General features: G+C 41.5%; 1 protein-coding gene across 1 annotated transcript; it reads right to left on the reverse strand.

The window, feature by feature from the left end:
- On the reverse strand, positions 3,352–4,018 carry LOC109842175. Its single transcript, XM_020411078.1, has 2 exons — positions 3,677–4,018; positions 3,352–3,530 (listed from the first exon to the last, which is right to left on the reverse strand). The coding sequence occupies exons 1-2, from the start codon at positions 4,002–4,004 to the stop codon at positions 3,352–3,354; spliced, it is 507 nt and encodes a 168-aa protein (XP_020266667.1). The 5' UTR covers positions 4,005–4,018.

The raw sequence follows: 13,201 nt of genomic DNA on the forward strand, positions 1-13,201 counted from the left end.
TAATGAAAATCAGATTAAGCAATTTAATAATTAACAGATAATCACTATTATAACACAGATATAAGAAATGTATCAAATGAAAAGTAAATAAAGTTAGAAATACGGCCGGATGGTCGAGGCGTGCAAGCACTGTCCCAAGAATCTAATTGCCCCCTCTCGTACAGGGCTACGTGGCAAAAGTTCCCGGAGATACAACGACCCTCGGTCAGGCGACCTCCTTCTCGTCGGCACGAGCTTCAAGAAGGCTTTGCGAACTCTTCTAGACTTTCAGGGAACCAACAGAATATAATAGCAAATATTTTGAAAGAGAAGAAGAGAAGAGAAATTCGTTTGTAAATCTGTGTCTTTAGCCTTCGGCAGGTGTTGGTTTTTATAGGGGAAAAAAACAACCGTTACAAATCCCGCGGATTTAATTCTCATAAAAACTCGATTCGGTTTTAATTACCGATTTAATAAAAATCCGTTTTCATTTTAATTACCGATTTAATTCTCATAAAAATTCTTTTTTCGTTTTGATTCTGATTTAAATCTCATGAATATTACCGTTTCAAAATTTAATTCTCTTAACCGTTACAAAACGTTTATCACATGTTAATTGTTCAAAAATAAATATTACATTTTAATTATTAATAAATATTACATTTTAATTATTCAAAAATAAAAATGTATCAGATTAAAGGCCCATTAATCCGGAGCGGCATTCGTGTCCGCAGGTCGTGTGCGCGCGCCACCCGACCCCACCCGAACCCGAGCCCGAGCCCGGCCCGGCCGGCGCGTGCGTGTGTGGTGTGGAGCATAACCTTTGTTTTCTTCTAGGCATAGGAGAGAAAGGGAAGGCTTATAAAGACTCTTTCTTCCTATTCCATTTCCTATGTGGGACTAAACTTTTCCTCTTTTCCTCTACAAACCCAAGTTTTAAGTTACAACTCCAACAATCCCCCACATAACTTAAAACTTGAAATAGCTCAGAAATAAGAATAAAATAAAAACTTAAAAATAAATAAGATTGCTGGTTCCCTTATACTATGTAATAGGTGGAGGTACCTTTCGGTTTGAACCTTCACTTAGTGACAGTTGTATAGATCCGTGAGAGCTTGGTGGACTTCGCCTTGAACCAGTCTCATTTATCGGATTTCTACAGAAAGCACACATAGTACAGTTTTGAAGAATTCTAAACGGGTTGCGCTATTATCGGCCTTGCGCAGGTATCTTTCATGTGTGTTACTAGGGAGCAGCCCTGATCCCATAGTCGCGGCCTCACAACTACACACATATAGGTGAATCCTAATAAGGATGCGAGCAAGTAAGCATCCTGCCTCATGGGTCTTGGATTCATTAAGAGTTAGACTCAACCTTTCACTTGCTTTTTATGAGCACTGATCACCCTAGGGATGGGAGCAAATGAATTCAGTGCTCCTCACAATTAATCACTCATTCAGTTTGTTTCTACCCATTGAACCTCTGCGAGGTTGGGTTGCCACTGCAGTGATTTTTCTTATGGGCTTAACCCCATCCCCCTCGATGATTCTAGGACCACTGCCCTAGATAAGCCTTTAGTTAAGTGATCTGCAAGATTTTTCTCTGATCTTACAAAATCTAAGGCTATTATATGGTTTTTCATCTTATATCTCAAGGATTTATGTCGCACTTTCAAGTGTCGATTCATCTTCACATTTGCATTCTCTTGATGGCATTTGTCAATCGCTGACCTGCAATCACAATGAATAGAAATGGCTGGTAATGGTTTTTGCATTAGTGGAATTTCAGTTAGTAAATCTTTCAACCATTCAGCTTCTATACTAGTAGTATCAAGAGCTATCATTTCTGATTCCATTGTACTTCTAGCCATTACAGTTTGTTTAGTAGATTTCCAGGACACAGCTCCTCCTCCTAAAAGGAACACAAATCCTGTGGTGGATTTTACATCTACTGAGTCACTAATCCAATTTGCATCTGAATAACCTTCTAGTACAGATGGATAACCTTTATAGTGTAAACCATAATTTATAGTTCCTTTTAGGTATCTCAAAATTCTTTCTAAAGCATCCCAGTGACTCTTATCAGGATTTGATGTATATCTACTAAGTCTATTTACTGCATAAGCAATGTCAGGTCTGGTGTAGTTTGTTAGGAATCCTAATGATCCAATTATTTGTGCATATTCTCTTTGTAATTGAGGATGACCTGTATTTTTCTTTAGATGTACATTAGGATCATATGGAGTGGAAACAGGTTGACAGTTTGGATCATAAAAATTCTTGAGGATTTTTTCTATGTAATGTGATTGTGATAGCACATATCCATTCTCATTTTTCATGATTTTAGTATTAAGAATTAGGTCAGCTTGACCTAAATCTTTCATGTCAAAATTTTGTGATAAAAAGTGTTTGATATCATTTATGATTTGTATGTCAGAACCAAAAATAAGAATGTCATCAACATATAGGCATAATATCACAATTTTGTTGTTTTTATCTATTTTATGGTATACACACTCATCTGTTTGATTAATTACAAATCCATAAGATAGTATAATTTCATCAAATTTCATATGCCATTGTTTTGGGGCTTGTTTGAGACCATATAGTGATCTAATAAGCTTGCATACTTTCTTTTCTTGTCCAGAAGCTATAAATCCCTCAGGTTGATCCATATAAATTTCTTCATCTAAGTCTCCATTTAAAAATGCAGTTTTAACATCCATTTGATGTATTATTAATTTGTGAATGGATGCTAGAGCTATGAGGACTCTAATGGTAGTAATCCTAGCTACTGGAGAATAGACATCAAAATAATCAATACCAGACTTTTGGGTATATCCTTTAGCTACTAATCTGGCTTTATATTTATCTATTGTTCCATCAGGTCTAAGTTTCTTCTTAAACACCCATTTACATCCTATGGTTTTACATCCTGAAGGAAGATCAGTTAGTTCCCAAGTATGATTTTGAACTATAGATTGTATCTCATTATTTATAGCTTCCTTCCAAAATGGAGCATCTACTGATTTCATTGCATCTTCAAATGTAACTGGAGAATCTTCTACAAGTAATGCATAGAAATCTTCATGGACCTTTTCTATTCTAGTTCTTTTACTTCTCCTAGGCTCCTCTGGACTTTCTAGTGGTCTAATTTGTTTAGAACTAGTTTCACCTTGATTAGAACTAGGATCTGAATTATTAGAGCTAGGGCCTGTGTTGTTTATTCTGGTCTTGTAAGGAAAAATATTTTCAAAGTAATGTGCATCCCTAGCTTCAATTATGGTGTTGTTGGCTATCTCATTAATGTCAGAGTTGATTATTAAAAATCTATTTGCATTACTATCAGAAGCATAGCCAATAAAAATTCCATCTACAGTTTTAGGGCCAATCTTCTTTCTCCGAACTGGATCGGCTTCTGCCCTTTCCTTTTGGACGGGACTTTGTAGAAAGCCTTTTGTGCGTCTTCCACTTCTTCATTGGAAGCGAAAGATGACTTGATTGGCATTGTTAGACATGCCTCTGTGCACAATGCGTGCCATGAGTGGGTACCTGCATCAGCTTCTGCCCTTTCCTTTTGGACGGGACTTTGTAGAAAGCCTTTTGTGCGTCTTCCACTTCTTCATTGGAAGCGAAAGATGACTTGATTGGCATTGTTAGACATGCCTCTGTGCACAATGCGTGCCATGAGTGGGTACCTGCATCACGATCATTTACTATTTGTCCAACTTTAAAGGATTCATCAGACAAGTACGCCAAAATAAAATCTTCATTAATGCACCATTCGCCCTCACTCGGTACATTATTATTGTTCTCGACTGAACCAATTACATCAAAGTTTAACTCCCATGGACAATTCCCTTGCGGATCTGGCTCGACATCAGCTTCATTGCCACTGTCAACATCTTCTTTCTCCTGAGATTCCAAGTAGAAAACAGAGTCGGTGTGAAAGTTTTCTACCCCTCGGAAAGGATATTTTTCCGCAATCAGGGTTCGAACTTCTCCCTCATCATTAGCATATTTCATGACCTGATGTAGGGTAGACGGGACAATGCGGTTTGCATGTATCCATGGTCGTCCTAGCAAAAGATTGTAGGACGTGTCCGCATCTATGATGTAACATGCTACTTCAGACTTAAGATCTCCTATCTGACATCTGAGTTTGATCTTTCCCAGGGGTCGAGTACTGTTGGCGTTGAAACCAAAGATAGTGGTCTGGGTAGTGTGCAACCGATGCATAGGAATCCCTAAAACCTGCATGACCCTGTAAGGCATAATGCTGAGTGCGGAGCCCGGGTCAACCTGGACACGACTGATTTCGGAAGATCCGATATACCCTGTGTAGTACAGTGGTCGGTCATGTTCGTGTTTGACCTGCATGTCTTCTTGTGTGAATGATATGCAGGGTAGACTTCTTGCTGAATGATATACAGGGTAGACTTCTTGCCGTTTGCAAGCACTGTAGACAAGTTTGATTATCAGAAGCTTCAGGAACTGGGATGACTTGGGTGATGAAACTCTCCGTGTTCTTTAAGGCCTCGATCAGGGCTTCTTTGGTAGTTTTGGACAACCTCAGGAGCTCATATAGAGTAATTCTGGCCGGTATGTTGGCCAATTGTGCCATGACGTTGAACTGAAAGGGAGTGCTAGACTCCCCGTGTTCCGGGTGGAGATTCCTGTTGAAACGGAGTTCTTTTTGTTTCCCTTTATCAACCGGCTTTTTCGGGACAGAACCCCCAGCATCTTGGGGCTGTTCCTCGACTTCTTGAGCATTCTGGCCGTAGTCTTTCAAGTAAGTCTTTCCAGACCGAGTGCCAGGGTGATCTCCCGGATATGCTGCCAGGGCAATCCTCTCCTCTTCTGAATCTGTAAGGGTTTTGAGGTGGTCATCATTCTCAGTAACGGAGGGGCTAATCATGTTAGAAGACTTAGCCTTGCCTCCTTTCTTCTTGGACGAGGTATTCGTCCACTGTTGGTCTTCCACTAGATCAGGGTGGACCCACATGATTTCTCCTTTGGGGGTTGTGAGGGGTATCAACCCCATGTCCTTCTGATTGTGTAAGTCGGTGTTTTTCAGGTGCATCTCCCCTTTACGGACTGGGATGACACCGTCTGCAGCAGCTACAGGAGGAAAATCACCGAATTGGACCGCAATCAAGTTAGTAGATACAGTCTTCTGCTCCGGCTTCAGAGTAAGCACATTAGCATTCACCAAGTTTTGCAAAATGTCCTTGAACACATAGCATTTTCTGGTAGGATGTCCCAAGAACCTGTGATAGCGACAGTAATTGGGGTCATCTATCTTCCCTGCTTCATCTGGTTTTCTGATTTCAGGAAGCTGCAATTTATTGTTCTTCCGAAGTAGTTGGAACAGAGTGTCCACATGCTCTTCTTTGAACGAATACTGCTTGGGTGTTCTTTGTTGATTGGGCGTCTTGCCTTGCTTAGTAGGCGGTGGGACTTGCGTGTAGTCAGCTGCTAGTGTCTCCTTTCCCTTAGACCGCTGGGCATTGTTCTGATTGCGTTGTTGCTGCGGTTTGGGTTGTGGCTCTTCTTCAGCTTTTATCCGAGCGACAATCTCTTCAGCTTGCTCCCCTTGTGAAACTAGTTGTCTCCAAGAGCGACATTCTGCTACTCCCATCTGGGCGAGGAGCTGAGTCTGCAGGTTGTGCCTGCAAGTTTCAACTAGAGTTGATTGGGTCATACCTGATGGGCATCGCAATGCCATGCTACGGAACCTTTCCACATAGGCTTTAATAGATTCTCCCTTCTTTTGCTTTGTGGCGAGAAGAGTAGGAACCGAAACCTCTGTGTCATCTTCGAAGAATCTGGCCAAGAAAAGCCTTTCCAGATCTACCCATTTCTGGATTGATCCAGCAGGCAGTTTCATAAACCATTCAAAGGCCACCCCTTTAAGAGTGCCGATGAACAAGCGCGTCAGAATGGCATCATTGGCTACCACATCTCCTGTCTGAGACTTGAAGTAGTAGATATGCTGATTTGGTGATCCTGTACCGTCGAACGGTTGTAAGGTAGGGGCCTTAAACTTCGGTGGGTAAGGAGCGGTATCCCACTCAGCAGGGTAAGGCCGCACTACTCCCTCCTCGCTGAGCTCGCTTCGGTTGGCGATTGCATTGAGGCGAGCTTCCAGTTCATCCATCTTGGTAGATTGAGGGTGTAGTTCTTTCTCCACCTCTTTCTCACCTTCAGAAGAGGATTCCAAGTTGTGAGTCTCACGATCCGAATGTTCGGTCGCTTTCTGTTTTCCCTTTGAAGTTGTTCTCCGGGAAGATTCAGGTTTGTGGCCTTTTTCTGTAAGAAATTGGACGAACATATCCTTCAATTGGAGAAGTGTCTCCTGTTGTGCCTGGAGCATGGTATGATGTTCATCCACTCTTTTAGCTATGTCCTCGGGATTCGTCGTCATGTAAACAGAAACTTTTTGTGCTCCAACAGAGCTTGAAGATTGAGATTCAGCTATTGCCGAATGTTCATCACTTGTCGTAATCCCTTGGGCTAACCTTTGGTAATTAACCGGGCGGATAGCTCCAGTCCGTGACCGGGTATGTCGATATACCCCTTCGAACTCGTCGCAAATTTCTCGAACGGTCGGGGAATGGCTTCTTTCTGATTCATCGGAACTGGGACACGGGGCTTTTCCTCTACTGGTCATGTTGATGGTAACCTGAGGGTATTCAGCTTCAGAAACTTTCTTCTTTTGACGTCGTCGTTTGGTAGGTCTTGCGACGTCAGTCAATCTGTCGAATACAGATCTGCGAGGTTCAGGAATACAACAGTGACATTCGGAAAGGACTGTTGAAATAAGCCGTTCGCAATGACATGGATGGGCTGCTCGTTGCGTTGGCTTTTCTCTGGAAAGCAACTCTCGCAAATCTGAGACCCGAGGACAGTTCTTCATCGGGGATGAAACTCCCTGTTCTTGAGTGGGTGAAATTGGTTCTTGTTGAACCTGACGGACCCTATTGCATTCGGGCGTCGAAGCGTGAGGGTCGCGTTTTGATTTATAAACACTAGGCCTTGGCCTGCGTTTAGTTGAAGGAACAGACCCTTTAGGGTCTTGTTTTGTTTGGACGCACTCTTGAGGTGCTTGTTTTCCCTTAACAGGGCTGTGCTTTGATTGGACAACGCACCACTGAGGGTCGCGTTTAAGTTGAATCACCCGAGGTTTGTAATTGGATTCATTACCTCGAAGTGTGCGTTCGCAATGCTTAGGCAGATCTTCGGAGACGCAATCCTTGCGTTGGACTCGGGATTGATTTTCTCGGAGGTGTGCTCGTCGGATGGACCTTCTTCGTCGTCGAGCAGCGTTTTTCTTGGCTTGTTTCAAAGCCTTAGTATCAGCAACACCGGCGTTGATTGTGCCTATCTCTGTCATAGGCCTTTTACAACCAAGTACACGCTGTGTCGACATAGGCGTGTGATCTTCGGTTTGCAGAGCGAGCTTGAGGCTTTGGCCAAAGGAGAGGACTTTCTTTGGCGTCTCAACAGCAGTTAAGACTTCTTTAGAGCTCTTACAAGCATCTCGCCTAGCCTTAGGGCTGAGCGATCCGGAAGAGAGAGCCTCCTCGTATTTGGCTTGGTCAAATTCCACGACCAAGGTTTCCACGGTTGTTCCAGTGAGGTGAACGTCGGATTGCGCCACCACCTCTTCGTCAGAGAAGCTAGTCCCCAGCGGAGTCGCCATCTTTTGTTTGTGGGAAATTTTGTAATAAAAAGAATATAAGGAAAGAATTGCGTTTGATTTTATTCTCTCTAACTGCTTAGAAAAAGAATGATTACAACTCTCTCAACTCTCGATTACAATTTGGATTCCTAGTTACAAAAGAGAAGAGAATGATCTGGATTCTCCCCTTTGTTTAATTCTGGGTTCTTCACGGTAGCGATGAGATGCCTCCCTCGAATGCTTGCGTCGAGTTTGCTTCTCGTTGACGATCCGAATATCTATACTTCACTGGAACAACTGTCTTGGCCGGTTGATAACTCTTGTCGAGTTTTGTGATTCAGAACAAGTAACAAACTCTAATGATAGAGTTGTTGGAACCGAAAATAATTCGGTTAATAAGCCAAATATCGATGGTTTAGAGATCCTCCGTTTGTTGATTTCCCAGACTGTGTAAGGAGTCAATCCTCCTTTTTCTGATTCTGGAAGATTTGATCGAAAGATCCCCCTCCGATTAATGAAAAGAAATCTCTCTTGATCTGATTATCAAAAATCCGATCTCCCCAATCCAAAAAAAGAGATCCTTTACTCTGTTGAGTTTGTTGCTATTTATAGGGGGATTAGGGGTGTAACTGCCCCCATAATCCGCGCCTAAATGGGGGTTTAGTTACCCCATTAGTCGGGTGTAACAACCCACTAAAGCCACTCCTCAAATCGTGGGTGAAGAACAGCTTCGAAGTTGTTAGATCACGTTTGAATGAGTCAGAACCTTAACCTGCGTTCTGGCGGTGATTGAGCTGCGTTTGGCAGCGACTGACGGGCTGCGTTGGGCAGTGATGGATGAGTTGCGTCGGCAGCGGTTGATAAGCTGCGTTGGGCAGCCGTTTGTGCTGTGCTTGGCAGCGATTGGAGCTGCGTTTGAGCTGTGCTTGGCAGCGATTGGAGCTGCGTTTGAGCTGTGCTTGGCAGCGATTGGAGCTGCGTTTGAGCTTCTCTGTCTTTATATATGGATGAAACCAATGGCCATTCGAGAAGGTCCTATTCAGGCCATTTGTGACAATTGAGGCATCTCAATAACGCTCTATCAACTGCAGGTCATGATCTCCACTGAGTGTGTCGAATATCATTACACTGCTCATCAGTACCTCTAATGGTTGCTAATATAATATTAGTCATGTTGTTGTCGCAGCCATCAAGATCAATCATCTCACATAAGAAGCTGCATTCGTGTTTATAGCTGTTGAAGCGGCGTAGGTGATTGAATCGGTGTAGTGTCTTGATGATAGTACGCGGGGAGGACTTCCCCGTCTTGGTTTGAAGAGATCGTCGATTTGTAATCCTTTCTGTCAGAGTATTGCTAAAGACTGTCGTTTTGTAATCTTTGCTTTAACTCTTTGACATGTGAAAATCTTCGAATTGTAGCCTTCTGGAAGTCGTCAGATTGTAACTTCCATCATCAGTGTTCGATGGAGAATTAGCTATCCGTTGTGATTTTTAGACAGCCTACAGGCAGAAACTATTAAATTAAACCATCAACACTTCAAAATTTCAGATAGAAGTGAAACCAACACTGATTGCACTACATAATTAAGTTACATACAGATAATGTAAGACAAATCTATTTGACAACACATTTTTATCATGGACTAATTCTTGTAATTTATAACTCCATATGGAATTTAATCGAAATTTAATCCAAATTGTATCAAATCTAAAGGCAACAGGTAGCCTTACATGAGGATCAAACTAGAAAAATATCTGCCATCAGTACAAAATCAAACAAGACAGTTCCCAAATCATAAACGAACTCACATTGCAGAATAGAGAAAAAAATCCTAACTAGATCAGACCCAACTCAAGAAGTACACCAGTACAAAACAGAGCAACCCAAACGGTTGGAACCATTTGGGAAAACGCCCTCCCAAACAGTTACAACCGTTTGGGCGAAAAAAAAACCTGTTTGGGCTAAAACCGTTGGGGAAGAGTCTACCCAAACGGTCGCCCAAACGGTTACAACCGTTTGGACAAAATCCCAAACGGTTATAACCATTTGAACAGAGTAATATTGCCCAAACAGTTACAACCATTTGGACAAAAAGTAGCCCAAACGGTTGTAACCGTTTAGGATAATTTCTGCCCAAATGGTTACAATCGTTTGGGCTAATTTCTGTCCAAACGGTTACAACCGTTTGGGCTAATTTTTGTCCAAACGGTCATAACCGTTTGGACTGTGTATTTTAATATTTTTTAAATTTTAGCTATTTTATTTATCTACTTATTTACATTTAATATAAACATCTCACACAATGATTATTCAATATCTCACAATGAAACCAAAAACATATACATACACACAAATGTCTCATAAGGTGCTAAATATCCAATATTATATATACATACAAAAAAATGTCTCAAAAGGTGTTAAATCAAGTGCTCTACAAATTTTGATAAATAATACAACTTCAATACTAAACTTGACCATACTGCTTGGAGTCCAGCTAAAAAACAACAACGCAAACAGAAATTATATCATGTATAGACACACAAACATTTGACTTTTGCGATAGAAGGTTGCTCTAATCAGGTCCCCATGATATGTGTCATGCAAAGTTGTCCATAACTTGATGTGTTATGTGACACAAAACAGAGAGAAATAACTACCTGAAAGCATTTACTGATGAGATGACTGGAAAAACTCATGAACTTCAGGTTACATAAAATATGGACAGTTTACCTTCATCCTCCACCACTTCGACATGGTTCTCATCATCAATAATAGTAAACGAGATATTACCCAACCATAGAATAGCAGCAAGCATTGCAAATACTTTATCTTGACACCCTTGCTGATACGGTCTACATTCCTAGCTTCCTGAAGAATGGATCAAGTTTACGACCATAATAAATATGATGATATCAATGCGTAGTTCTTGTACATAATATAAAATACCTAATAATGAAAAAGAATGTATCACTTCTGCAGGAGATTTATATTGGTACTAGAACAACACAAACCGTTGCAGCATTGTAAGGACCATGAATTTTAATACTAGTTAAAATTATTTTCTAGTATTTTAAAATATTTAATTATTATTTTTTAAAAAGAGTATTTATATTTTTCTCGAATTTCTATAATTTTCTATGATTTAAAATCTAAGTTTTATATTTATTTAAATGATTTAAATATTTATAAATTTATTTAATGCAGTAAAAATTTCTAGAATTTATCCGTTGAGTTACTTATACTATTACGTATCATTTTGGATAATACGTGATATTATTATTATTATTACGTATATTTTTGTATAATGCGTTGTATTATTAATTACGTATTATTTGTATAATTTGTTGTATTATTTTTACTGTTGCGTATTATCGGTCGTATTAGTACAACTGGTGCGTTTTACTGTGTATATAATTATCCTATAATTATATGATTTTAAATGTAAGTAAATATATTTTTATTATTAATTATTTCCGTTTAATTGTACAATATGGGTATATTTTGACTATTTCGTATCAACTGTTGTATTAGCTTAACATGTACGTTTTTAATTGTAGATAATTATTATGTAATTAGTTTAATTTTTAAGTACCCAAAAGTATTTATTTTAATTATTTTAACCTAAACCCTAACCCTAATTACAATTATATATATATATATATATATATAATATCATAATATATATAATATATTATATATATACTTAAAATTATATATATCATATATATTATATATATATATTATATATATAATAAGTACTATATATTATATATATATATATGTATAATATATTATATTTATACCTCTCTCAAATCGTATTCAACAACCGCCGGCCCTTTTCATTTTCTCGTCTCCCCGCCCCCGAGCTCAAGATCGTCCGATCCGATACCGTCGGCTCCGACCTCGCGCGCTCCCATCCTGCCAGCTCCATTTCGCCGTCGAGCAGCGCTCGGCCGCCCCGCGACACACAACCACATATCTCCTTCCTCGATGCGGGCCTTCCCCCTGCCGAGAACAGATCCCGCCGGCCGCCTCCTCCCAGCACCCAACCCGACACCAAGCCCACCGCCGCTCACTACTCGCCGCCGATCCCCGTCGCGACATGAACCCAAACCCAGCCGTCGCTACCCCTCTCTCAGATCACTCCGCCCTCGCTGTCCCACTCACCCCCGCCGTACCCGACCCCCTCGACGGATCACCTCCGATCTCCTCCGCCTCGACCCCTGTGCTGCCTTGACCGTCCGCCGCCTTCACAAGCTTCGATAGCCCGCAACTCATCCATCGAGCCTCCCCTCCCCCTTTAGCTCCGCCACAGGGCAGCCCTTCACCCGCGTCGAGTTCTGGCCTGCACCAGATCCGCATCAGCCCCGCGGTCGCCGCCTTAGCTGCCTTCGCCGACGACCCCAGATCCGAGCTCAGCCGCACCCGGACTCCTCTATGTCTCCTCTGATCGTCGTTGTCCACGCCGCCCGTCGAGCTCACCTCATCGCCGTCCCCTATTGCCCTACATCCTCGCTGAACCACCCGTGCCGCTCAGATATGCCGCCAACTCTTCAGAACCGCCGTTCCATCTCCGCAGTGACGTCGTCACCTCGTCCACAGGCCCTTGGTCTCACAGGCAAGATCCCGAACCTTGATTATTTTATTTTAATTATTAGTTTATCATAAATTATTATGTGACTTGTCATTTAATTTTTTAGATCTATTATGAGTTAATTAATTAGATTAGTCTGTGATATATTATTACCTGCGTGGGATTGCTTGACATGAATGATGTGTGGAAGCTTGTTGTTATCACCTAGTTGTTATCCAATAGGAGAGACTGTACATGAAGACGATTTCTGTTAAAAGTATGATTTATAAGCGTGCTTCAAAGTATGATTTATAACCGTTTGGGCTATTTTTAACTGTTCTGTTTTGTACTAGTGGTAGCTTAAAATTTTTAATTCTTCATACATAAAGAAAATCCAAACTAGACCTAGCAACAATCAAAACTAGGAAATTACAAAGAACCCATTTGTTAATGAAAAAAATAAATAGGGGGAACACAAAATGTTACCTGATGATAATAGCAAGGATGATGACGGAACAACGAGGATGGGCGGAGGCGGAATGGGCGTGCTGGTCCTGCTCATGGATGAGTCGGGTCGCGCGAGGTGGCGTAGGTGGCAGAGAGGAGAGCGGGGTTGAGAGGGGGAGGAGGGAGAAGGGAGGATGGGAGTCGAGAGAGGATGGGAGAATGATGCAGAGGGCAGTACGCGGGGAGGGGGGTCTTGCCAGTGGAGTTGGGTGTGCAGATTTTTTGATGGTCGAGTATAAATGTGGCAGGAGAGACGTCCGGCGAGAAGCTACTTTGACGGGAGGAGGTCGAATCCGTCGGAAATAATTGGGCCCCGAAGCGGCGCGCGGAGAAACACAACGCCACAATGACAGCAGAGGTTTGAGAATTTGGGAATTGAGGTATCGGATTTGGTGAAGTTGGGACTTTTTTTGCCTAGAAATTTGGGATTTAGATTGGTTAGTTTCTGGTTTGGATAT

This window comes from Asparagus officinalis, chromosome 5, assembly GCF_001876935.1.
Source record: "Asparagus officinalis chromosome 5, Aspof.V1, whole genome shotgun sequence".
In the NCBI taxonomy this organism is placed as follows: Eukaryota; Viridiplantae; Streptophyta; class Magnoliopsida; order Asparagales; family Asparagaceae; genus Asparagus; species Asparagus officinalis.